Source organism: Triturus cristatus, chromosome 3_2, assembly GCF_964204655.1.
Source record: "Triturus cristatus chromosome 3_2, aTriCri1.1, whole genome shotgun sequence".
In the NCBI taxonomy this organism is placed as follows: domain Eukaryota; kingdom Metazoa; phylum Chordata; class Amphibia; order Caudata; family Salamandridae; genus Triturus; species Triturus cristatus.
The window spans coordinates 303,691,179-303,716,951 of record NC_140584.1 but is presented as its reverse complement, the minus strand read 5'-3'; the positions used below and the strand labels follow the sequence as shown (position 1 = coordinate 303,716,951).

The 25,773-nt window shown below is 50.5% G+C and overlaps 1 protein-coding gene across 1 annotated transcript; it reads right to left on the bottom strand.

The window, feature by feature from the left end:
• Nucleotides 1-20,860: 20,860 nt before the first annotated feature.
• LOC146857219 (uncharacterized) lies at nt 20,861-25,566 on the bottom strand. The gene is made up of 2 exons (XM_085646812.1): nt 25,064-25,566; nt 20,861-21,516 (listed from the first exon to the last, which is right to left on the bottom strand). The coding sequence occupies exons 1-2, from the start codon at nt 25,281-25,283 to the stop codon at nt 20,903-20,905; spliced, it is 834 nt and encodes a 277-aa protein (XP_085502938.1). The 5' UTR covers nt 25,284-25,566; the 3' UTR covers nt 20,861-20,902.
• Nucleotides 25,567-25,773: the final 207 nt, after the last annotated feature.

Sequence of the window (25,773 nt, the reverse complement as noted above, 5' to 3'; positions counted from 1 at the left end):
GCACTAATAATTTCAAGGTGAAGCGCTCAAAACACTAGAATTCTCAAATTAATTTATAAAAATAGAGAAAACCCTAATGAGCAAAAACACATCAATAGGTTAAGGGGAGCCAAAGATATGGATTTTGAAAGTTTTAGGACAAAAAGCACCTAGAAAAAATCAAGCACTGTGGAAAAACAACAGTTCGGGTGAACTGGGACTTAGTTGCAATTTCAGACTGACTGTGATTGAGCGGAGGCCAGATACATCATGCAGGTTGTCCGCATCAAAGGTTTTACCTTCAGACTTAGGGGCTTGTTTACAAGCCCATTGAACCGCTGGTGAGTCACTTATATTGATGCACTGGCGGCGCAATGGGCTTCCCCATATTTACAAGGCATTGTAAAGTCACCCTGCTTGACTTTTCAGGGTCTTCACGCATAACTCTGGAACGTGATGCATTCCCAGATTTCCTACATTTTGTAAACCTGGGAATGTGCCAGAATCATGCTCCTCCCCAGGGGAAGTGTAAGGAGGCGCAACTAGGAGAAATACTTTTATTTCTCCTGTTTTTTCCTCTTTCTATTCATGCTGTAATCTGTTTAATTCCTTTAAAGATTATTTTTGTGCAAGAAGGACTCATTCCTGCAACAACAAAAAAATCATCCCCTCAGCGCAGGCACCCTTGCAAAATGACACAAGAGTGTCTGTGCTGGTGCACGGCTGCTGTTTGTGCGCCGGCACAGGGGAGAAGGACAGAAATGCATTGTATCTTGTAGATACAGCGCATTCCATCCCTTTTATTTTGACGCATGGCAGTGCAGCAGGAAGGTTTGCTGCACTACTGTGCGTCAAAATATTGTAAACTGATAAGAAAGCCTCTTCTCGTCAGTCGTTGCAGCCCCACAGGGCAGCCTTCTAGGCACCAGGTCTCTCTCCAGACAGGACCTGGTAGGGTCTTGTCCTCTTTAGTCTGCTCGACCCTTTTAGACTCAGGACTCCTTCTGATTTTTGTGTCCCTCATACATGTAAACAGATGGCCAATCACCAGACCCTTTGAAAGCAGTTCCAATCCCTTGGTGCCAGCAGGATTCAGGAGTCAGTGAGTCCTTGTGTGAGTCCTTTTCTTCCAGCAGAAGCCAGTAGTCAAGATTTGTCTTCCAGCAGGGCCTTCGTCTTCACATGGAGTGTTCCTAGGTCAAGGAATATTCTGAGGAGGTGGTGATTGAGGTGCCAGATTTATACTGCGCACTAAGCAATACGAGGAAAAATTCTACCACCTAATCCTACCAATTTTCAGCACTTCTTCCTTGCCTTACAGCAAAATTATCCAGGAGCCCCTGTTTCGAGGTGGCGAGACCCAGCTCTCACCAGGCAAACCTTTCTTTAGCTTCGTGACCAATCCAGTACCTGTGAGGGTCAGAACTGGTTTACACTCATACTGAGGTTAGAGCCTGTGTAGAAGGGTCCTGGGGATGAATAGAAGAAGCCATTTAGCATCTCTAAGTCAAAAGAGGCAGTGCTAAAGTTGTCATTTGTTCTGCCAACTGTTCCTGACCACTTCTAGGTAGCGAATCCCTGCTAAGTGGTCAGCATTTAATATCAGTTGGCCTTTTGCTGGGCCCAGAGGCAAGCCATTGCCCAGTGAGCTAGGGTCATTACAGGGCATATTAACTACAAACGGCGATAAACATGGCAAAGCGCGCTTAGCACTATTACATTTATATCTATCGCTGGACTTTATCGCCCAGATAACGCGTTTCTCCAAGGCGATAAATATTACGGCAATAGCGGCTAAATGCAGGAATATCGCTGAAAATCCAGCGATATTCCTGCAGCGATAGGGAAAACCTTGATGATAGAGAGATGTGGATTCAGCCATAGAATCCACCTCCCATTATATGTATAGCTAAGTCTGAATTTTCGCAGACGTTAGCTTACGGCGATTTCCGCGGTTAGCGCAGATTTTCATGTCGGTATTAGTATCCTGGGCCAGCTTGATAATAGTGAGAAGTGCAGTTGGCGATGATTCCTGTGTGGTTTTTGGAGGAAACGCCTACTTTCAATCTCATTAGAGAAAAATCTGCTAACATGCGCTAATGCATGTTAGCACCGCTTTGTAAATAGGGCGAAAAGTTTCTCTCTGCTTTTTTGGCTTTTAGAGCCAAAAAAAGCGGAGATAAGGCCCTTGATGATATGCCCCTAAGTATCAAAGCCAAGGGTGTGTATTCCAGCTCTGGAGGTGTGGTGATTGTAGAACTGGTTTTAAGCAAGTTCTGGCTCAGGAATTAGAAAGTACAGTTTTATAAAGTTACTTTTCTATTTAAGCTAGCATATCTGATTTCACCATCAATTCACGTTTGAAACTATGCAGGGAATAACTTTAAAGCATTTTTCTAGACTTTTCCTCGGCAGGGATGGAAAATAGAAAGTGCAATCCCATCCAGGCCTGTTAGGGAAAGGTCAGGCCAGGCTTGCTAAGTGAAATAGCTTTTGGGTTTTATTTCACAGTGAGCACACACTAACTTCAATATGTAGCATGCCCTGTTTATATATATATGAGCACTCTAACCGGCTTACAATGATATATTAGGAGTGACTTATAAATACATAAAAATAGCCTTTTCCTACATGGCAATGGCATTTAACACTTCTATATGTCACTACAGTGCAGTTAAAATGCAGCCTAGCCAGAGCACAGTGGTGCTCCTGGTAGAAACATATTTTTGTCACATATGCCTGAGGACAGGTTTTGGTTCAGTTAGGTGTGTGTCGGCATGTTTGAACAAGTACGTCCCTGATGTTATGCCCGCTTTTAAAAGAGAAGAGTGGAAATGCCAATTGTTACTACTGGTTTTTAAAATCTTCCAATGCTTGGTCACAATCTTTTTTCCTTGGTTAGAGGTAGCTTTACACAGGTTATTTTGTCATTCCCAGGTTTCAAATAAGACCCAAGTAATACATCTCAGCAATTGTGACGTGCTTTTTTTCTTGGCATTCTTGACAATCTTGTTGGGATAATTGCAACTTCGTAACTTTTCAGACAACTCAGAAGCTTGTTCGTCATATTTAGAATTGATAAAGCAGTTGAGCCCTAGGTTTTCCCTCAGGGACTGGGGGGGGGTGATGACTATCAACCCTTAATAATCCATTCCTATTGGTTGGTTTATGATAGACCTCTGTCCAAAAACCACCATTCTGTCCTATAATTTTGATGTCTAAAAATCCAAGGTCAGTGTGGCTGAGAGTGTGTGTGAATCTAAAGGAGGGAGTCTATATTTTTAATCCATTTATTGAATTCTAAGGCCCAGTAATAGCCCGTGGAGGGAGTTCTGTGGGGCGGTGAGGCGGGGCAGGGAGGGGCGGGGGGGGGCTAGTAAACACCGGAATATGGATGAACGGAGGTAAGTAAACAATTAAATAAATAAAACGAATTTCGTTGCTTGCACTGCATCACAAAATGCGATGCAGCGCAAGCAACGAAATTTGTTTTATTTATTTAATCGGTTACTTACCTCTGTTTATCCATATTCAGGTGTTTACTACCCCCCACCCTGCCCCCCTCACCGCCCCACGGAACTCCCTCCACGGGTCGCTACTGCTAGGGCCTGAGATACGGTGCCCGTCTATTAGAAATGGGGTTTCTGGTTGGCTAGTGTATACAACCAAGCCAATCAAAACCCACCACTCTAGTCAGGACAAGTAAGTTACACAGCAAAGATAACCCGTGCTCACCCTCTGGTCTCTTGGCGCAGGGCAGTCAGGTTTTGCATCAGAGGCAATGTGCAAAGGCATTGCTCTACTCACTCACACAGAAGCACAAAACACACCACTAAAGAGACTCCACACAGGATTATATAAAAATATATATAATATATTATACATAAAAAGACCAAAATTGCATGAATCATAAATGCCTACTTTGTAAATACTGAGATAGAACTCGTTATCCTGGACAGTGCAAGAATCCAAACAACATACATCATAACATCAGTGCATGTAATGAGAATTAGGTTAGAGGAAAAACACATAAATCACAAAATATCACCATAAGGACATGGATCACGAAATATCACCATAAGTATAGGGTGCAGCGCACCTGCACTTCTACTACACTTTATATGGTCATCAGGCATCCCACATAGGGCACAGGAGCACCTGAGGCCTACTAACTGTACTACGGTAATTTCGGGAAGTTTCCGTAAATGCAGCAAGTTCCTGGCAACCGTACTGAGCCGCGCTCGGGGGCCGCTGTAGAGGTCTCACCCTGTAATGCCACAATTGAGTAAATGCCCCCCAGGTACATCCCGACAGAGGGGCACACACTGGAGAGTTCAGCACAGAGATCTCGCTGGGTCCCCCTTGTGCAGGGAAGATGAATGCAGCTGCCCGCGAGCACGCGGTGTAGCTGATAAACACACAGTGCAGCTCAGTACCAAACTCTGTCGAGTTCAAAGACCCCTGGGCCCACTCAGACCACCTCTTGGCTATAATAGGGCCACCCGCGAAGGAGCGCGGGATGGCTTTATCCCTCTGCTGGGCCGGATCAGACATCGCGCAATAATCAGTCCACGCAAGGTACTTTGCGTAAAAGGGGTAATTACTGTAAGGCACTGTTCCAGGGTCGGTCTGATTGAAAATCAACCCAGACCGTACCTCAACAGAGAGAAAGTAAAGAGAAGTATCTATATGATAGAGGTCTAGGGTGGGGTACTTAGGAAGGGGGGAGACAGCATGAGTGTCTCATGTTGCCCTCACACATCCCGAGGGATGTCATGCTTCATCATCGGGCGGTGCTCCTCGTCGGGCCGGCGGTGCAATGCCCTACGGGTCCCCCGAAGGGTCTCTTTAGCGGAGATCTTTTAAGAGCGCTGCCGTTTGGTGCATGCGGGTATGTGGAGGGGAAGTACCAAGGTCAGTGGTGCTAGTGGTGTGTGCAGGAATAAAAATACCTAAGGGTTACCAGGGAAGCTAGTTTAATACGAAGGTACCCTTGGTACATTAAAATACGTGGCAAAAGTGTTACTAATTCAAACGTGATGTGTTTAGTAGTAACTAAAGGTACAGGTCAAATGGTCGACATGTTTCGCGCCTAGTGGTGGTCAAAATGATCCGGGGCGCTTCATCAGGACCAGTAGAGGTGAATAGTGTGGGGAGAGGTGCCCAGACTATGTGTAGTGGCGGGGGGTAAAATATCGCCCTCCCACTCGGCAATAAAGGGGGGGGGTTTAGTGTCTCCTAAACAGGTGGTGTCTGCAGGGAGAGGTATGTTATGCCCCCTTTGAATTAGACCTAGATCAAAGGGAAGATAAAAGAAGGAGAAATGCAGAAGTTAAAAACATATGCGGACTGGCCTTGTCGGTCCGCATAAGTACATAGTGATCCTGAGAGATCACACTTTTACAATGAGACAGTCATAATGTCGTGCACCCTGAAGCCCAGGCTATTCTCAGATTTCTATAGGAGCGAGGAGGCGTGGGTGTGGTCCCATGCCAGTCAAGATGTGGTTGGTCCCGGGCCCCGGTGGCGGTCACAGAACCCAGCTAGAGGTTCGATAGGTAAACTGCTGTACCCCGCGGGGCCCAGACACCTCCAACCTGGCTGTGCAACGGGCTCACCCGGCGTGTCATCCACTGGGAGAGTCAAGTAGACACGTGTGTTGTATGTCCAACTCGAATCATAGTTACAACACAGAAAGGTGCATTTAGAGTAATCTTACCTAAAGTAGGAGCTGGAGTTGCTCCTTGAGTTTAAAAAGCGGCGTAGGAGGCCCACACCATCTAGGGCTGTAAGTTGGAAAGAAAGCATAACAGTAGGAAATACCCAAAGGGTAAAAAGAACAAAAGTGAGGCGTTAGATTTAACTTACATCATAGCCGTTTGTAGAGCAGGAGATTTTGCTTACGTAGTGATCTGGGTAGCCTCGAATCATACTCACGGGTTGCTCAGGTGACGGCAATGGAAACCTGCCCGGTCCTGACGCCTGCTCGAAGGTGAATGTTGTTTGCCTTCCCCATTGTATTTAAAGACTAAGCCCCGTGATTGAAGGAGGTACCTGTTTCCGGTTCTGACGGCACGGAAGGTCATGAGAGGCCGGAGCTGCGCATGCGCGGTGAACTAAGATGTTTCCAGTGTTCTCTTGAGCATGCGTGAGGAGGTGCTTTTGGCGCATGCGTGGTGTGTGTTAGTTACTAGTGCATGCGGGCCTTGTTTACAAAATGTAAAGCCAGGAGCCAGAGACCAGATCACAAAAAAGTGGCAAAACATGGGTGTGACATTGTCTGCCCATCCTGTAAGATTGCCCGGGTCGAGGAGGTGATGGTATGTGGGCGGGGGCATATGTGAACTTGCTCACGGGTGTGAAAGGTGTGAAAGTTCACATCCGTTGCAGGCTAATGTTTTCAATTGAGCAGTGCACCTAAACGCTAATGTGACACACTAATTATTCAGTTATGTTGCTTCAGGCTGGTGTAGAGCGGTTTACACATAGTACATGCACACAACAGTGTCAATGTCAGAGCTCAGTCCATGGGATATCGTCATTAAGCCCCTGGGTGTCTGTGTGCAGACGGTGCACCCAGCGTTGTTCACGCCTAAAGAGCGACTCACTACTCCAGTTATTGTTGGATTCCAGAATGGTCCATTGGATCGCTTCGCACGGGTGTCCTTTTTCCAGAAAGTGGTTTGTCAGTTTTGTGGCTGTGCGCGCTCGTCTGATGGTACTTTTGTGTTCGCTGATCCTAGTTTTGATGGGTCTGGTGGTCATGCCTACATAGTAAAGTTCGCAGGGACACGAGATCAAGTATACACAATTTGTGGTGTTACAATTCGTGTGCTTCCTTTGTTCCCACTTCAGCTCGCCAATTTCTAAGACTTTCGTGTGTCGTGTCGTGGTGCAAGCACTGCATGAGCCACACGGGTAGTGCCCCTTGACTGCTGGCAAATCCCAGAGAGTGTTCTCTATTCTCGCTGGTTTCTGGCGTGGCCGTGTATTGATCAGTTGGTCTCTCAAATTGCTGGTTCTTTTGAAGGCAAACCGAGGTGCTGGGATGTTAAGTGTATCACTATTGATGATTTTCCAGTTGCGGTTGATGATTTTTTTAATTTTGTTGGAGAGGGGGGTAAAGGTTGTGACGCAGGTGATCACGTTGTTGGTCTCGGGCTCTCTTGTTTCCAGGAGGCCCTCACGAGTGTTGTTTCTAGCCCGTTTTTTGGCTTGGTTAATTACTTTTACTGGATAGTGCCTCTTCGCCAGATTGTCAGATAGGGTGTAGGCTTGTCTCTCAAAGTCCTGTAGTTTGCTGCAATTTCGCCTGATCCTGAGAAATTGGCCATAGGGTAGGTTCTCCCGTAGAGCTTTAGGGTGGTGGCTCTTAAAGCTCAGGAGGCTGTTGCAGTCAGTCTCTTTTTTGTACGTGCTGGTGTGAAGTATCCCATTTTCTAGTTGGATCAATAAGTCCAGGAAGGGGATTTTCTCGTCACTGGAAGTCATGGTGAAGCGTAAATGGGGGTCCAGATTGTTGATCCACTCAAAGAATTTTATTGTCTTAGATGCCTGTCCTCTCCATAGGATCAGCACATCGTCTATATACCGTTTCCAAGTGACCATATGTCGATGAAATGGGTTGGCGTCTGTGAAGATGTGGTTGGCCTCAAAGTGTGACATGTACAGTCCCGCCAAGCTCGGCGCAAAAGTGCTCCCCATGCTGGTCCCTTGTACCTGGTGGTAGATGGTGGTTTTGTACATAAAATAGTTGTTAGTGAGAGCAAGGGTAATGAGGGCCGAGATGAAGCTTGCCGGTGTCGAAGTTGGAAGTTCTGAGTTATGTAACAGACTGCTTACCACTTCGATGGTTGCTTCCTGCGGGATATTTGTATACAGTGCTTCCACATCCAATGTGAGCAGTAAGTTGATTTCCTCAGTGTTTTCATCATTGATGGTTTGGATGAGGTTGAGCACATCTCTGGTGTCTTTGAGGTAAGCTGGAGTGGCCTGGACCAAAGGGCGCAAAAAGAAGTCACTGAACTGACTCAAGGGTTCCAGAAGGGAGCCTATCCCTGACACGATCGGACGGCCGGGGCAAGGGGTAACCCCCTTATGAATTTTAGGTAGAAGGTAGAAGTAGGGCATCCTAGGAGACGAATTCACCAGAAAGGCTGCTTCTTTTGAGGTGATCCATCCCTCTGTGGCTGCTTCGTTGACCATGGTCCTGATCTGATTCAGTAGCCTTGAAGTGGGATCGGTCTCTAGAATCTCGTAGTACTCAGTGTTGTTGAGTTGGCGCAAGCACTCCTTATCATAATCCTGTATGTCGAGGATCACAGTGGCTCCCCCTTTGTCCGCAGGTTTTATTATGATGGAATCATCATTCTGAAGGGTGGTCACCGCCCTCCGTAGTTTTTTGGGGAAGTTGTTGTAGGCGTTAGGAGGTTCTAGTCGGTTAACCTCCTTGAGGACAGCTTTTTCGAAAGTGAGGACCTCGTGTGGGACCATACCAGCGCTGGGGGTGAATTTCGACGGAGGTCTCAGGCCAGTGTCGTCCTCAGTCTGTGTTTGGTTGTCTTTGAAAAAGGCCCTCAGTCTCACTTTGCGAAACAGTTGATGCAGTTCCTCGTTGGTTCTGAAGTTATCCTCCTGTGGGGTGGGCACAAACCCAAGTCCTAGTTCCAAGGCTGTGGTCTCGTCGGTGCTCAGAGGTCTCGAAGACAGGTTGACGATCAGTTTTTTTGTTGGTGTTGTGCCATGCTTCTCGTTGTTCTCTGTTGGTTGTCCGGATCTTGCCAATGTACCTGTTTGTTCCCTCTTCTTCTTCCTCTGCCTCTGCCCCTGCCTCTGTTCTGAAAAGGTGGAGGAGGGTTATGGAGGAACGGTTGCTGAAAACCCTGTTGTAGTGGGTTGTATGGTGGGTACCACATGGGTCCGTGTTGTGGGAATGGTTGGGGCGGGAAACCATAAAAAGGTGGTGGCCCTAGTGGTGGTGGTAATAGACCCTGTGGGTTAGAACGACGACCCCAGCTATTGTTACTCGAGTTGCTACCCGAAGAGTGACCTGAACGGTTGGACGTGGATGATCCATCGTCAGAGATTGTGTCGGTCTCTGTGGGTTGGAAATCCTCTTTTGTATAGGGATAGATTTTCTCCCTATCGAATCTCTTCAGGTCCTTTTGTAGTTTGTTTATCTTCTGGTTAAGCAGGTAATCTCGGTGGTCAGAGATTTCTGAGTTTATTTCTGCTAAGCGAGTTTTATATGCAGAAAGGCTGATACTGGTTTTTAGGCCGTTCTCAGCTATATTAATTTTGACAATCAAGGCATCCGACAACCGTTTTGCGGTACTGATGATCAAAATGATCCAATCTCGAGTGCATTTCCATGCAATTTGGCTCCATTCGCGTCTGAATATAAGGTCTTCCAAAAAGATCCTTGGTGCCGTGCGGACCAACAATCCGTTAGGTGCTGAGTTTGCTCTGAGGTATTCGGTCATAATAGAACCGTGAAGAGCGGTCTTAACCTGAAGTTTTTGAGAGAAGTAAGGGTATTCCAGTCGCCTTGTGCGCTGGTCCCTGCTGTGTTGCCATCACCATCTAAGAGTGATGGAGTTCTCAGGATTTCAGCCACAATGTCCTCACCGTAGCTGAGGCCTAGGTTCTCCCCCAGGGTTGAAAAAGACATGTCTCGGGGAGAGTAAGGTTCAGGGAGTGGAAAACCTAACGGATTGTTGGTCCGCACGGCACCAAGGATCTTTTTGGAAGACCTTATATTCAGACGCGAATGGAGCCAAATTGCATGGAAATGCACTCGAGATTGGATCATTTTGATCATCAGTACCGCAAAACGGTTGTCGGATGCCTTGATTGTCAAAATTAATATAGCTGAGAACGGCCTAAAAACCAGTATCAGCCTTTCTGCATATAAAACTCGCTTAGCAGAAATAAACTCAGAAATCTCTGACCACCGAGATTACCTGCTTAACCAGAAGATAAACAAACTACAAAAGGACCTGAAGAGATTCGATAGGGAGAAAATCTATCCCTATACAAAAGAGGATTTCCAACCCACAGAGACCGACACAATCTCTGACGATGGATCATCCACGTCCAACCGTTCAGGTCACTCTTCGGGTAGCAACTCGAGTAACAATAGCTGGGGTCGTCGTTCTAACCCACAGGGTCTATTACCACCACCACTAGGGCCACCACCTTTTTATGGTTTCCCGCCCCAACCATTCCCACAACACGGACCCATGTGGTACCCACCATACAACCCACTACAACAGGGTTTTCAGCAACCGTTCCTCCATAACCCTCCTCCACCTTTTCAGAACAGAGGCAGGGGCAGAGGCAGAGGAAGAAGAAGAGGGAACAAACAGGTACATTGGCAAGATCCGGACAACCAACAGAGAACAACGAGAAGCATGGCACAACACCAACAAAAAAACTGATCGTCAACCTGTCTTCGAGACCTCTGAGCACCGACGAGACCACAGCCTTGGAACTAGGACTTGGGTTTGTGCCCACCCCACAGGAGGATAACTTCAGAACCAACGAGGAACTGCATCAACTGTTTCGCAAAGTGAGACTGAGGGCCTTTTTCAAAGACAACCAAACACAGACTGAGGACGACACTGGCCTGAGACCTCCGTCGAAATTCACCCCCAGCGCTGGTATGGTCCCACACGAGGTCCTCACTTTCGAAAAAGCTGTCCTCAAGGAGGTTAACCGACTAGAACCTCCTAACGCCTACAACAACTTCCCCAAAAAACTACGGAGGGCGGTGACCACCCTTCAGAATGATGATTCCATCATAATAAAACCTGCGGACAAAGGGGGAGCCACTGTGATCCTCGACATACAGGATTATGATAAGGAGTGCTTGCGCCAACTCAACAACACTGAGTACTACGAGATTCTAGAGACCGATCCCACTTCAAGGCTACTGAATCAGATCAGGACCATGGTCAACGAAGCAGCCACAGAGGGATGGATCACCTCAAAAGAAGCAGCCTTTCTGGTGAATTCGTCTCCTAGGATGCCCTACTTCTACCTTCTACCTAAAATTCATAAGGGGGTTACCCCTTGCCCCGGCCGTCCGATCGTGTCAGGGATAGGCTCCCTTCTGGAACCCTTGAGTCAGTTCAGTGACTTCTTTTTGCGCCCTTTGGTCCAGGCCACTCCAGCTTACCTCAAAGACACCAGAGATGTGCTCAACCTCATCCAAACCATCAATGATGAAAACACTGAGGAAATCAACTTACTGCTCACATTGGATGTGGAAGCACTGTATACAAATATCCCGCAGGAAGCAACCATCGAAGTGGTAAGCAGTCTGTTACATAACTCAGAACTTCCAACTTCGACACCGGCAAGCTTCATCTCGGCCCTCATTACCCTTGCTCTCACTAACAACTATTTTATGTACAAAACCACCATCTACCACCAGGTACAAGGGACCAGCATGGGGAGCACTTTTGCGCCGAGCTTGGCGGGACTGTACATGTCACACTTTGAGGCCAACCACATCTTCACAGACGCCAACCCATTTCATCGACATATGGTCACTTGGAAACGGTATATAGACGATGTGCTGATCCTATGGAGAGGACAGGCATCTAAGACAATAAAATTCTTTGAGTGGATCAACAATCTGGACCCCCATTTACGCTTCACCATGACTTCCAGTGACGAGAAAATCCCCTTCCTGGACTTATTGATCCAACTAGAAAATGGGATACTTCACACCAGCACGTACAAAAAAGAGACTGACTGCAACAGCCTCCTGAGCTTTAAGAGCCACCACCCTAAAGCTCTACGGGAGAACCTACCCTATGGCCAATTTCTCAGGATCAGGCGAAATTGCAGCAAACTACAGGACTTTGAGAGACAAGCCTACACCCTATCTGACAATCTGGCGAAGAGGCACTATCCAGTAAAAGTAATTAACCAAGCCAAAAAACGGGCTAGAAACAACACTCGTGAGGGCCTCCTGGAAACAAGAGAGCCCGAGACCAACAACGTGATCACCTGCGTCACAACCTTTACCCCCCTCTCCAACAAAATTAAAAAAATCATCAACCGCAACTGGAAAATCATCAATAGTGATACACTTAACATCCCAGCACCTCGGTTTGCCTTCAAAAGAACCAGCAATTTGAGAGACCAACTGATCAATACACGGCCACGCCAGAAACCAGCGAGAATAGAGAACACTCTCTGGGATTTGCCAGCAGTCAAGGGGCACTACCCGTGTGGCTCATGCAGTGCTTGCACCACGACACGACACACGAAAGTCTTAGAAATTGGCGAGCTGAAGTGGGAACAAAGGAAGCACACGAATTGTAACACCACAAATTGTGTATACTTGATCTCGTGTCCCTGCGAACTTTACTATGTAGGCATGACCACCAGACCCATCAAAACTAGGATCAGCGAACACAAAAGTACCATCAGACGAGCGCGCACAGCCACAAAACTGACAAACCACTTTCTGGAAAAAGGACACCCGTGCGAAGCGATCCAATGGACCATTCTGGAATCCAACAATAACTGGAGTAGTGAGTCGCTCTTTAGGCGTGAACAACGCTGGGTGCACCGTCTGCACACAGACACCCAGGGGCTTAATGACGATATCCCATGGACTGAGCTCTGACATTGACACTGTTGTGTGCATGTACTATGTGTAAACCGCTCTACACCAGCCTGAAGCAACATAACTGAATAATTAGTGTGTCACATTAGCGTTTAGGTGCACTGCTCAATTGAAAACATTAGCCTGCAACGGATGTGAACTTTCACACCTTTCACACCCGTGAGCAAGTTCACATATGCCCCCGCCCACATACCATCACCTCCTCGACCCGGGCAATCTTACAGGATGGGCAGACAATGTCACACCCATGTTTTGCCACTTTTTTGTGATCTGGTCTCTGGCTCCTGGCTTTACATTTTGTAAACAAGGCCCGCATGCACTAGTAACTAACACACACCACGCATGCGCCAAAAGCACCTCCTCACGCATGCTCAAGAGAACACTGGAAACATCTTAGTTCACCGCGCATGCGCAGCTCCGGCCTCTCATGACCTTCCGTGCCGTCAGAACCGGAAACAGGTACCTCCTTCAATCACGGGGCTTAGTCTTTAAATACAATGGGGAAGGCAAACAACATTCACCTTCGAGCAGGCGTCAGGACCGGGCAGGTTTCCATTGCCGTCACCTGAGCAACCCGTGAGTATGATTCGAGGCTACCCAGATCACTACGTAAGCAAAATCTCCTGCTCTACAAACGGCTATGATGTAAGTTAAATCTAACGCCTCACTTTTGTTCTTTTTACCCTTTGGGTATTTCCTACTGTTATGCTTTCTTTCCAACTTACAGCCCTAGATGGTGTGGGCCTCCTACGCCGCTTTTTAAACTCAAGGAGCAACTCCAGCTCCTACTTTAGGTAAGATTACTCTAAATGCACCTTTCTGTGTTGTAACTACGATTCGAGTTGGACATACAACACACGTGTCTACTTGACTCTCCCAGTGGATGACACGCCGGGTGAGCCCGTTGCACAGCCAGGTTGGAGGTGTCTGGGCCCCGCGGGGTACAGCAGTTTACCTATCGAACCTCTAGCTGGGTTCTGTGACCGCCACCGGGGCCCGGGACCAACCACATCTTGACTGGCATGGGACCACACCCACGCCTCCTCGCTCCTATAGAAATCTGAGAATAGCCTGGGCTTCAGGGTGCACGACATTATGACTGTCTCATTGTAAAAGTGTGATCTCTCAGGATCACTATGTACTTATGCGGACCGACAAGGCCAGTCCGCATATGTTTTTAACTTCTGCATTTCTCCTTCTTTTATCTTCCCTTTGATCTAGGTCTAATTCAAAGGGGGCATAACATACCTCTCCCTGCAGACACCACCTGTTTAGGAGACACTAAACCCCCCCCCTTTATTGCCGAGTGGGAGGGCGATATTTTACCCCCCGCCACTACACATAGTCTGGGCACCTCTCCCCACACTATTCACCTCTACTGGTCCTGATGAAGCGCCCCGGATCATTTTGACCACCACTAGGCGCGAAACATGTCGACCATTTGACCTGTACCTTTAGTTACTACTAAACACATCACGTTTGAATTAGTAACACTTTTGCCACGTATTTTAATGTACCAAGGGTACCTTCGTATTAAACTAGCTTCCCTGGTAACCCTTAGGTATTTTTATTCCTGCACACACCACTAGCACCACTGACCTTGGTACTTCCCCTCCACATACCCGCATGCACCAAACGGCAGCGCTCTTAAAAGATCTCCGCTAAAGAGACCCTTCGGGGGACCCGTAGGGCATTGCACCGCCGGCCCGACGAGGAGCACCGCCCGATGATGAAGCATGACATCCCTCGGGATGTGTGAGGGCAACATGAGACACTCATGCTGTCTCCCCCCTTCCTAAGTACCCCACCCTAGACCTCTATCATATAGATACTTCTCTTTACTTTCTCTCTGTTGAGGTACGGTCTGGGTTGATTTTCAATCAGACCGACCCTGGAACAGTGCCTTACAGTAATTACCCAATTGACTTTTCGGAGCACAGGCACTGGACCACTAACCTGCTCCTGGTCCCCCCCCTCCCTCCTTTTTTGGATACAGTATTTAGCACGGCGGATCAGCCGAGGGACCCTCTCTTTCACCTGTCTTTCCCCCCCTTTTTTCTTCTCCCTCTCCTTTCTTTCCTCTTCCTCTCCCACTCCCTTTTCCACTCCCTGAACCTTACTCTCCCCGAGACATGTCTTTTTCAACCCTGGGGGAGAACCTAGGCCTCAGCTACGGTGAGGACATTGTGGCTGAAATCCTGAGAACTCCATCACTCTTAGATGGTGATGGCAACACAGCAGGGACCAGCGCACAAGGCGACTGGAATACCCTTACTTCTCTCAAAAAACTTCAGGTTAAGACCGCTCTTCACGGTTCTATTATGACCGAATACCTCAGAGCAAACTCAGCACCTAACGGATTGTTGGTCCGCACGGCACCAAGGATCTTTTTGGAAGACCTTATATTCAGACGCGAATGGAGCCAAATTGCATGGAAATGCACTCGAGATTGGATCATTTTGATCATCAGTACCGCAAAACGGTTGTCGGATGCCTTGATTGTCAAAATTAATATAGCTGAGAACGGCCTAAAAACCAGTATCAGCCTTTCTGCATATAAAACTCGCTTAGCAGAAATAAACTCAGAAATCTCTGACCACCGAGATTACCTGCTTAACCAGAAGATAAACAAACTACAAAAGGACCTGAAGAGATTCGATAGGGAGAAAATCTATCCCTATACAAAAGAGGATTTCCAACCCACAGAGACCGACACAATCTCTGACGATGGATCATCCACGTCCAACCGTTCAGGTCACTCTTCGGGTAGCAACTCGAGTAACAATAGCTGGGGTCGTCGTTCTAACCCACAGGGTCTATTACCACCACCACTAGGGCCACCACCTTTTTATGGTTTCCCGCCCCAACCATTCCCACAACACGGACCCATGTGGTACCCACCATACAACCCACTACAACAGGGTTTTCAGCAACCGTTCCTCCATAACCCTCCTCCACCTTTTCAGAACAGAGGCAGGGGCAGAGGCAGAGGAAGAAGAAGAGGGAACAAACAGGTACATTGGCAAGATCCGGACAACCAACAGAGAACAACGAGAAGCATGGCACAACACCAACAAAAAAACTGATCGTCAACCTGTCTTCGAGACCTCTGAGCACCGACGAGACCACAGCCTTGGAACTAGGACTTGGGTTTGTGCCCACCCCACAGGAGGATAACTTCAGAACCAACGAGGAACTGCATCAACTGTTTCGCAAAGTGAGACTGAGGGCCTTTTTCAAAGACAACCAAACACAGACTGAGGACGACACTGGCCTGAGACCTCCGTCGAAATTCACCCCCAGCGCTGGTATGGTCCCACACGAGGTCCTCACTTTCGAAAAAGCTGTCCTCAAGGAGGTTAACCGACTAGAACCTCCTAACGCCTACAACAACTTCCCCAAAAAACTACGGAGGGCGGTGACCACCCTTCAGAATGATGATTCCATCATAATAAAACCTGCGGACAAAGGGGGAGCCACTGTGATCCTCGACATACAGGATTATGATAAGGAGTGCTTGCGCCAACTCAACAACACTGAGTACTACGAGATTCTAGAGACCGATCCCACTTCAAGGCTACTGAATCAGATCAGGACCATGGTCAACGAAGCAGCCACAGAGGGATGGATCACCTCAAAAGAAGCAGCCTTTCTGGTGAATTCGTCTCCTAGGATGCCCTACTTCTACCTTCTACCTAAAATTCATAAGGGGGTTACCCCTTGCCCCGGCCGTCCGATCGTGTCAGGGATAGGCTCCCTTCTGGAACCCTTGAGTCAGTTCAGTGACTTCTTTTTGCGCCCTTTGGTCCAGGCCACTCCAGCTTACCTCAAAGACACCAGAGATGTGCTCAACCTCATCCAAACCATCAATGATGAAAACACTGAGGAAATCAACTTACTGCTCACATTGGATGTGGAAGCACTGTATACAAATATCCCGCAGGAAGCAACCATCGAAGTGGTAAGCAGTCTGTTACATAACTCAGAACTTCCAACTTCGACACCGGCAAGCTTCATCTCGGCCCTCATTACCCTTGCTCTCACTAACAACTATTTTATGTACAAAACCACCATCTACCACCAGGTACAAGGGACCAGCATGGGGAGCACTTTTGCGCCGAGCTTGGCGGGACTGTACATGTCACACTTTGAGGCCAACCACATCTTCACAGACGCCAACCCATTTCATCGACATATGGTCACTTGGAAACGGTATATAGACGATGTGCTGATCCTATGGAGAGGACAGGCATCTAAGACAATAAAATTCTTTGAGTGGATCAACAATCTGGACCCCCATTTACGCTTCACCATGACTTCCAGTGACGAGAAAATCCCCTTCCTGGACTTATTGATCCAACTAGAAAATGGGATACTTCACACCAGCACGTACAAAAAAGAGACTGACTGCAACAGCCTCCTGAGCTTTAAGAGCCACCACCCTAAAGCTCTACGGGAGAACCTACCCTATGGCCAATTTCTCAGGATCAGGCGAAATTGCAGCAAACTACAGGACTTTGAGAGACAAGCCTACACCCTATCTGACAATCTGGCGAAGAGGCACTATCCAGTAAAAGTAATTAACCAAGCCAAAAAACGGGCTAGAAACAACACTCGTGAGGGCCTCCTGGAAACAAGAGAGCCCGAGACCAACAACGTGATCACCTGCGTCACAACCTTTACCCCCCTCTCCAACAAAATTTAAAAAATCATCAACCGCAACTGGAAAATCATCAATAGTGATACACTTAACATCCCAGCACCTCGGTTTGCCTTCAAAAGAACCAGCAATTTGAGAGACCAACTGATCAATACACGGCCACGCCAGAAACCAGCGAGAATAGAGAACACTCTCTGGGATTTGCCAGCAGTCAAGGGGCACTACCCGTGTGGCTCATGCAGTGCTTGCACCACGACACGACACACGAAAGTCTTAGAAATTGGCGAGCTGAAGTGGGAACAAAGGAAGCACACGAATTGTAACACCACAAATTGTGTATACTTGATCTCGTGTCCCTGCGAACTTTACTATGTAGGCATGACCACCAGACCCATCAAAACTAGGATCAGCGAACACAAAAGTACCATCAGACGAGCGCGCACAGCCACAAAACTGACAAACCACTTTCTGGAAAAAGGACACCCGTGCGAAGCGATCCAATGGACCATTCTGGAATCCAACAATAACTGGAGTAGTGAGTCGCTCTTTAGGCGTGAACAACGCTGGGTGCACCGTCTGCACACAGACACCCAGGGGCTTAATGACGATATCCCATGGACTGAGCTCTGACATTGACACTGTTGTGTGCATGTACTATGTGTAAACCGCTCTACACCAGCCTGAAGCAACATAACTGAATAATTAGTGTGTCACATTAGCGTTTAGGTGCACTGCTCAATTGAAAACATTAGCCTGCAACGGATGTGAACTTTCACACCTTTCACACCCGTGAGCAAGTTCACATATGCCCCCGCCCACATACCATCACCTCCTCGACCCGGGCAATCTTACAGGATGGGCAGACAATGTCACACCCATGTTTTGCCACTTTTTTGTGATCTGGTCTCTGGCTCCTGGCTTTACATTTTGTAAACAAGGCCCGCATGCACTAGTAACTAACACACACCACGCATGCGCCAAAAGCACCTCCTCACGCATGCTCAAGAGAACACTGGAAACATCTTAGTTCACCGCGCATGCGCAGCTCCGGCCTCTCATGACCTTCCGTGCCGTCAGAACCGGAAACAGGTACCTCCTTCAATCACGGGGCTTAGTCTTTAAATACAATGGGGAAGGCAAACAACATTCACCTTCGAGCAGGCGTCAGGACCGGGCAGGTTTCCATTGCCGTCACCTGAGCAACCCGTGAGTATGATTCGAGGCTACCCAGATCACTACGTAAGCAAAATCTCCTGCTCTACAAACGGCTATGATGTAAGTTAAATCTAACGCCTCACTTTTGTTCTTTTTACCCTTTGGGTATTTCCTACTGTTATGCTTTCTTTCCAACTTACAGCCCTAGATGGTGTGGGCCTCCTACGCCGCTTTTTAAACTCAAGGAGCAACTCCAGCTCCTACTTTAGGTAAGATTACTCTAAATGCACCTTTCTGTGTTGTAACTACGATTCGAGTTGGACATACAACACACGTGTCTACTTGACTCTCCCAGTGGATGACACGCCGGGTGAGCCCGTTGCACAGCCAGGTTGGAGGTGTCTGGGCCCCGCGGGGTACAGCAGTTTACCTATCGAACCTCTAGCTGGGTTCTGTGACCGCCACCGGGGCCCGGGACCAACCACATCTTGACTGGCATGGGACCACACCCACGCCTCCTCGCTCCTATAGAAATCTGAGAATAGCCTGGGCTTCAGGGTGCACGACATTATGACTGTCTCATTGTAAAAGTGTGATCTCTCAGGATCACTATGTACTTATGCGGACCGACAAGGCCAGTCCGCATATGTTTTTAACTTCTGCATTTCTCCTTCTTTTATCTTCCCTTTGATCTAGGTCTAATTCAAAGGGGGCATAACATACCTCTCCCTGCAGACACCACCTGTTTAGGAGACACTAAACCCCCCCCCTTTATTGCCGAGTGGGAGGGCGATATTTTACCCCCCGCCACTACACATAGTCTGGGCACCTCTCCCCACACTATTCACCTCTACTGGTCCTGATGAAGCGCCCCGGATCATTTTGACCACCACTAGGCGCGAAACATGTCGACCATTTGACCTGTACCTTTAGTTACTACTAAACACATCACGTTTGAATTAGTAACACTTTTGCCACGTATTTTAATGTACCAAGGGTACCTTCGTATTAAACTAGCTTCCCTGGTAACCCTTAGGTATTTTTATTCCTGCACACACCACTAGCACCACTGACCTTGGTACTTCCCCTCCACATACCCGCATGCACCAAACGGCAGCGCTCTTAAAAGATCTCCGCTAAAGAGACCCTTCGGGGGACCCGTAGGGCATTGCACCGCCGGCCCGACGAGGAGCACCGCCCGATGATGAAGCATGACATCCCTCGGGATGTGTGAGGGCAACATGAGACACTCATGCTGTCTCCCCCCTTCCTAAGTACCCCACCCTAGACCTCTATCATATAGATACTTCTCTTTACTTTCTCTCTGTTGAGGTACGGTCTGGGTTGATTTTCAATCAGACCGACCCTGGAACAGTGCCTTACAGTAATTACCCAATTGACTTTTCGGAGCACAGGCACTGGACCACTAACCTGCTCCTGGTCCCCCCCCTCCCTCCTTTTTTGGATACAGTACTTTGCGTAAAAGGCCATTTTATTAGGACAGGGTTGGACAACCATAACCAGAAACATAACACAAATCCCCAACAATCCCCAACAACAACATTCCTCACTACCCATACTCTCCAAGACTCCAACTACTCCATACCCACTTCACACCGCAACCTTCTCACTTCCTTTCGCTTCCTCACTTCTCTTCCAAAACTCCACCACCATCTCCATTCGTCGTCCACTGCTCTGACGCACCCCCACGTTCTCCCCAGTATCCCCCTCCCCGGAAGGGTGAGTATGCCCGTCATGGACTCCTCCCCCCTCCCCAATCCGCCCCACACACACACACACAACCCGTCCTAAACTGGCACGCTGAAAAACATGACCTCCTCAACTAGTCATGTAATTGCCGGGTGGGCGGGTGGCCAACGGTCCACTAACTATCCCTCCCTGAGGCGCTGGGGAATGGAAGAGGAAGGACTTCCTCTTCCTGCCCCTTTTAACCCTACCTGCGACCCCACCCCTTATCCCACCCCTTCCTCCCCTGTCCTTCCTTTTGCGCGAACTCCCCGGGGGAAGACTAGACCGCTGGTCTTACTTCCCCCGGGGGCCTCCTCGCGCAATAATCAGTCCACGCAAGGTACTTTGCGTAAAAGGCCATTTTATTAGGACAGGGTTGGACAACCATAACCAGAAACATAACACAAATCCCCAACAATCCCCAACAACAACACTTCTCACTATCCCATACTCTCCAAGACTCCAACTACTCCATCCCCACTTCACACCGCAACCTTCTCACTTCCTTTCGCTTCCTCACTTCTCTTCCAAAACTCCACCACCATCTCCATTCGTCGTCCACTGCTCTGACGCACCCCCACGTTCTCCCCAGTATCCCCCTCCCCGGAAGGGTGAGTATGCCCGTCATGGACTCCTCCCCCCTCCCCAATCCGCCAACCAGGGAACCCCCGGAGGGCGGTTACCTGCCCCACCCCACACAAGTGCACCTTTCGCCCTCACCTCCTCCTACACCAGATCGACTCATTCCACAGCCCACTGATAAAATCCCTCATCTCCATCATATAGTAGGCGTTTCCCATGTGCGAAAGGTGCACGCCATCAGCCCTAAAAAGCAAGGGCTCTTCAAGCCGCAGACCAGGATGCGCCAGCACCTTGATCCCACAGTCCTCACAAAAAACTCTCATTGCCCTATTTAATTTTCTGCGGGCGCGTTCCACCGCAGCGGGCTTCAGCGCCCCCCTCCAAAACTTTCTGGGAATGAACTCTGTCCACACAATACAAGCGCCAGCCAGATTGCGTTTGATCGCTGCCAAGTCCCGCTGCATTAAGTAGATCAAGGACACCGCCGACTGCCGCACCAGATCGTTCTCTCCCAGGTGAATGACAAGCAAATCCGGACAGCCCTGCTGCGAGACCTTCTTCGTGAGCCAAGGCAAAAGTTCTCCCCATCGCATCCCACTCCTACCCCACCAGAAAACCTCATGACTGCAGCTTCTCAGGCCCAGGCTACGCCCATACACCTGCCTGTCAGCAAACTTGGCAGCCCAATGCACAAATGAATGTCCCACTATCCAGGTAACCGTCTTGGCTCCAGGACCCCCAACACAACCTACGAAGAAAAAAGGAGCATTAGAAACGAGAAAGGGCACACAAAACGCTCACACAGCCGCCGCGTACCCCTCCGCCCTACTTCCTCACGTACCGCTCGCAGCAGCGCGAACGCCATCTACCAATCCTCCTGATCTTATCCCAGGACCAACCCAGCCGTGCCGCCGCCGTCGCCGCGCCGATCCGGAAGGAGTGAGTCCCAAACCCCGCCGGGTCTCTCCCTAAGCGCCGCAACGCCATGCGCAGTACCGCCAAGAGCTGGTAAGCCGTGACCCGTTTCCCAGAAGCATGACAGAAAATTTCCCCCGCCAAACGGCCACCCTGCCCGCAAAAACTGCTCCACTCCCGCACCGGGCACGCTGCCAACTCCCCCGACTCATTCAGCCACACCCACGTGCCTCTGCCAACCTGATCCGTCTTGGAACGCCCCAGCCATATCCCCAGGCGCCCCCCATCCACACGTACATCCTCGAACCTCAACCCCATCCCCCCCCTACCCCCCAGCAACTCCGAAACCCGAAAGGCCCCAAAGAACATCCACGTCATACACAGGCGGAACAACGCCAACTCATACCGATCGTAACACAAAACCCCCAACTCCCCCAACACATCCACCAACAGGCCAAAAGTGATCGCCTGGCGCAACGGCGCTCCCTCCCGCCCCCCCCGCTCCCTTGTCCAGCCCTTCAGCATCCTGCTCAGCAACTCACCCTTGGCCGGATCAAAACCCAGATAGATCTTCCCATAGAAAGAAATCCCTGCCAATTTTCCTGCAATTGTCACTGACGACAAACCCCTGTCCATGCAGTGCAAAACATAGCGCACGACACCCGCTTCACACTCACCCTGAGACATCCGCCAGTCCTCCCGCGACCAACCCAAGAACGCCCCCAACTCCACCCATGCCATACGATAAGTCCGCCGCGTGGACCCGGCAACAGACTGCTCCACCAGATTCACCACTCTCACTCCCCCCAGCTCCAGATACCCTCCGGCACCTTGGTCTTGGCAAAGTCCGCTCCGGGCGCCAACCTTCGGAAACGCTGCCACTGCGAACGAGACAATGCATCCGCGATGTCATTGCTAACGCCCGGCACATGTTTCGCGCGAAACAGCACATTCAAGCCCAAGCACAGCAGCATAAAACTTCGCAGCAAGCGCAGCACCCGCAGGTCCCTCGCCCTCTGATGGTTCACCAGATCCACCACCGTCATGTTGTCCACATGAAAAAGCACCGATCGGTTCCGGAATTCCTGCCCCCACACCTGCAGCGCCACCAACAGCGGAAAGAACTCCAGAAACGCAATGCTCCTGCCCTGTGCCAACCAGTGCGCCGGCCACTGCTCCGCACACCACCGACCATCCCAGAACACACCAAAGCCGCGCGCCCCAGCCGCATCCGAAAAAATCTGCACCTGCCACACCATGTTGTCATCTGCAAAGTCCAAGGAGACCCCATTGAAGTCACTCAGGAACCCCTGCCACACTCGCAGATCCGCCCGGACACCCACCGAAATCCGCACCCTGTGATGGGGCAACACTGCCCCTGACATGGCCAACCCGAGCCGCCTGCAAAAAGTCCTGCCCGCCCGCACCACTCGGCACGCAAAGTTCAGCAAGCCCAACAAACGCTGGACGGACCTCAGATCAATCTTCCGTTGCACCATCACTTGGCTCAGACAGTCCTGTATCTCCAAAACCTTCTGCTGGGGGAGGCGCGCCATCCACTCCACAGAATCCAATTCAATCCCCAGAAACGCCAGACAACAACTGGGCCCGGCCGTTTTTTCCGGCGCCAACGGCACACCAAACTCCCCCGCCATCCTCTGAAACTGGCCCAAAGCCGCCCCACATTCCCCCGTCTGACCACGGCCTACAAACAAGAAATCATCCAAATAGTGGGACACCAGCCGGTGCCCCGCCCTGTCAGTGAAGGCCCATTGCAAAAAGGAACTGAAAGTCTCGAACAGAGCACAGGAGATCGCGCACCCCATGGGCAACACCTTGTCCACAAAAATGGCCCCACCGAACTGCATGCCCAGCAACGCGAAATCCTCCGGGTGAATCGGCAGAAGGCGAAACGCCGACTTGATGTCACACTTGGCCAATTCCGCCCCCCGCCCACACAGCCGCACCAATCCAATCGCATCATCCACCGACGCATACAACACTCGGGAATCCTCCTCCGCGATGAAATCATTCACTGACCGCCCCTCAGGCCAAGACAAATGGTGGATCAAGCGAAACTCGCCAGGTTCCTTTTTTGGAACCACCCCCAAAGGGGATATGATGAGTTCGGGCAGCGGCCACGTGTCAAACGGGCCGGCCACGCGACCTTCCAACACCTCTTTGCGCAATTTAGCCTCCACGACTTCCGGCAACTCCTTTGCTGACCGCAAATTCTCTGCCCACCTGCACTCCCGTGGCCCCTGGTACCCTACTCGAAAACCTTCCGTGAATCCCCAAAACAGCCGCAGCGCCGCCACCTGATCAGGGTAGCGGGAGAGCCACGGACCCATGGCCTCCACACTAACCGGTGTAGGAGCCCTTTGGCCCAGCCTGCCCCCTTCCTTTCGTGACCCGCCATTGCTCGGACGGGGTGGCCAAGGTGAAACACTGCGTGACCGGGTGCTTGCCACCACACTTAGAACACTCATGTTTAAATTTGCAGGGGTGGCGGGTGCAGAATCCCTTGTTGAAATTCCAACAAGCCCCAGTGGTGGCTCCCCCACTCTTCGCAGGCTGTCCGGTTGCGCCGGCAGTGGCAGCCTGCCCACCCGCACCCCCAGCTCCACTTGCGCCCCCTCCCGCCCCCCCCGAGGCGGGACGGGACTGAAAAGACCGATAAGCCACCGGAAGGCCACTCGCAGTGTGTGTAGCCGCAGAGGACTGCGTGGAGGCCATCCACTGCACCCACAGCTCCTGATCTACCTCTCCCCAGGGCTTGTCCGGGTTGACGCTGACCCTTGCCCGAAATTCCTCATCATAACTTAGCCAGGCAAAACCCCCAAAGTGCATCTGCGCCTTTCTGATGATATCCATGTATTTGAACAACGCAATCGCCCTATCCGGATGCTTCTCGCAATAAATACTGGCATAAATCAGGAAGGCCGACGTCCAATTCTCCATAGTTATCGGCACCCGTGGCCGCCGTGTCAATTCCCACTCCTCCTCCTTAGACCCCTCTTTCGCCTGAATCTCCCGATGCAACAATTTAAAGACATCCACATATTCGTGTTTCCAAATCCTGCCCCTTGTCTTTTCAGACAGATGGGACCCCAGGGGCATCGCCAACCCCATATAAGGCAGCTTCTTCTTATGTTTCTCACCCCCTTCCTCCTTCCCATCTGTCACCTTCTCCGTCTGAACACCAGCTCCCACCATTCGCTTCACATCCCCCTCTGGGGCCGCCGCCTTAGCCGGCACCTGCGGCTGCGCCGCCTCTCCCACCTCCCTCACCGACCCATCCCCCACCCCCACAGACCTACAAGACTTCTTACGCCCCCGCCCAAGCCCCTCATCCCACGCCCCCCACCATGTGCTCTCACCTGTCAAAGTGCGTGGCACCTCCTGCGCCCGTCCGCCGGGACCCGGGGCCGACACCCTCGCCGCTGGCGCCTTGCTGCAGCTGGCTTTGCTGTCCTGGAAAACACCAAACTTCCTCGTTGCCACCGGCCCCGTCACCTCACGCACCTCGCCTTCTTCCAACTCCTCACTTTCCGACTCGTAATCCAGCTCTTCGACCACCACAGGCTCACTAGGCTCCATGCGCACCTCACGCACTACACGCTTCGTTCCTTTTCCTTTCTCTCCAAGGACAAACTCATACTCCGGCGCCGATGATGCGCGCTCCCTCGATGGAGGGCAGGCCGCCGCGGACCCCCCTACTGCTTCGTCCCGGCGTCTGGAGGCCGTAGTGCGCCCCGCCGGCCCACCCCGGCCTCTACCAGCAATCAGCGCTGGCGTGGATCCCACCCCCCCTCGTGACCGGCATAGTCCGAGGGGGCCCCAGCGCCACCAGGTCTCTGAGACGTCAAGTCCGTCCCTGCCTCATCCAGCCACACCCAGCGCCCGCGCCCCCGAGCCGGCCCTGCCCCTCCCCCGCGCGCCACCACCCGGTCCGCCGCGCGCTCCCCCTCCCTCTCCCTCGCCGCGCACATCTCCTCCCAGCGCCGCTCCGTATCTTCAATCAGCCGCCGCTGCTCCCGGATACGCTCCTCTAAAGACATCTCGGCCCAACGGTCGTCCCACCGGCCCT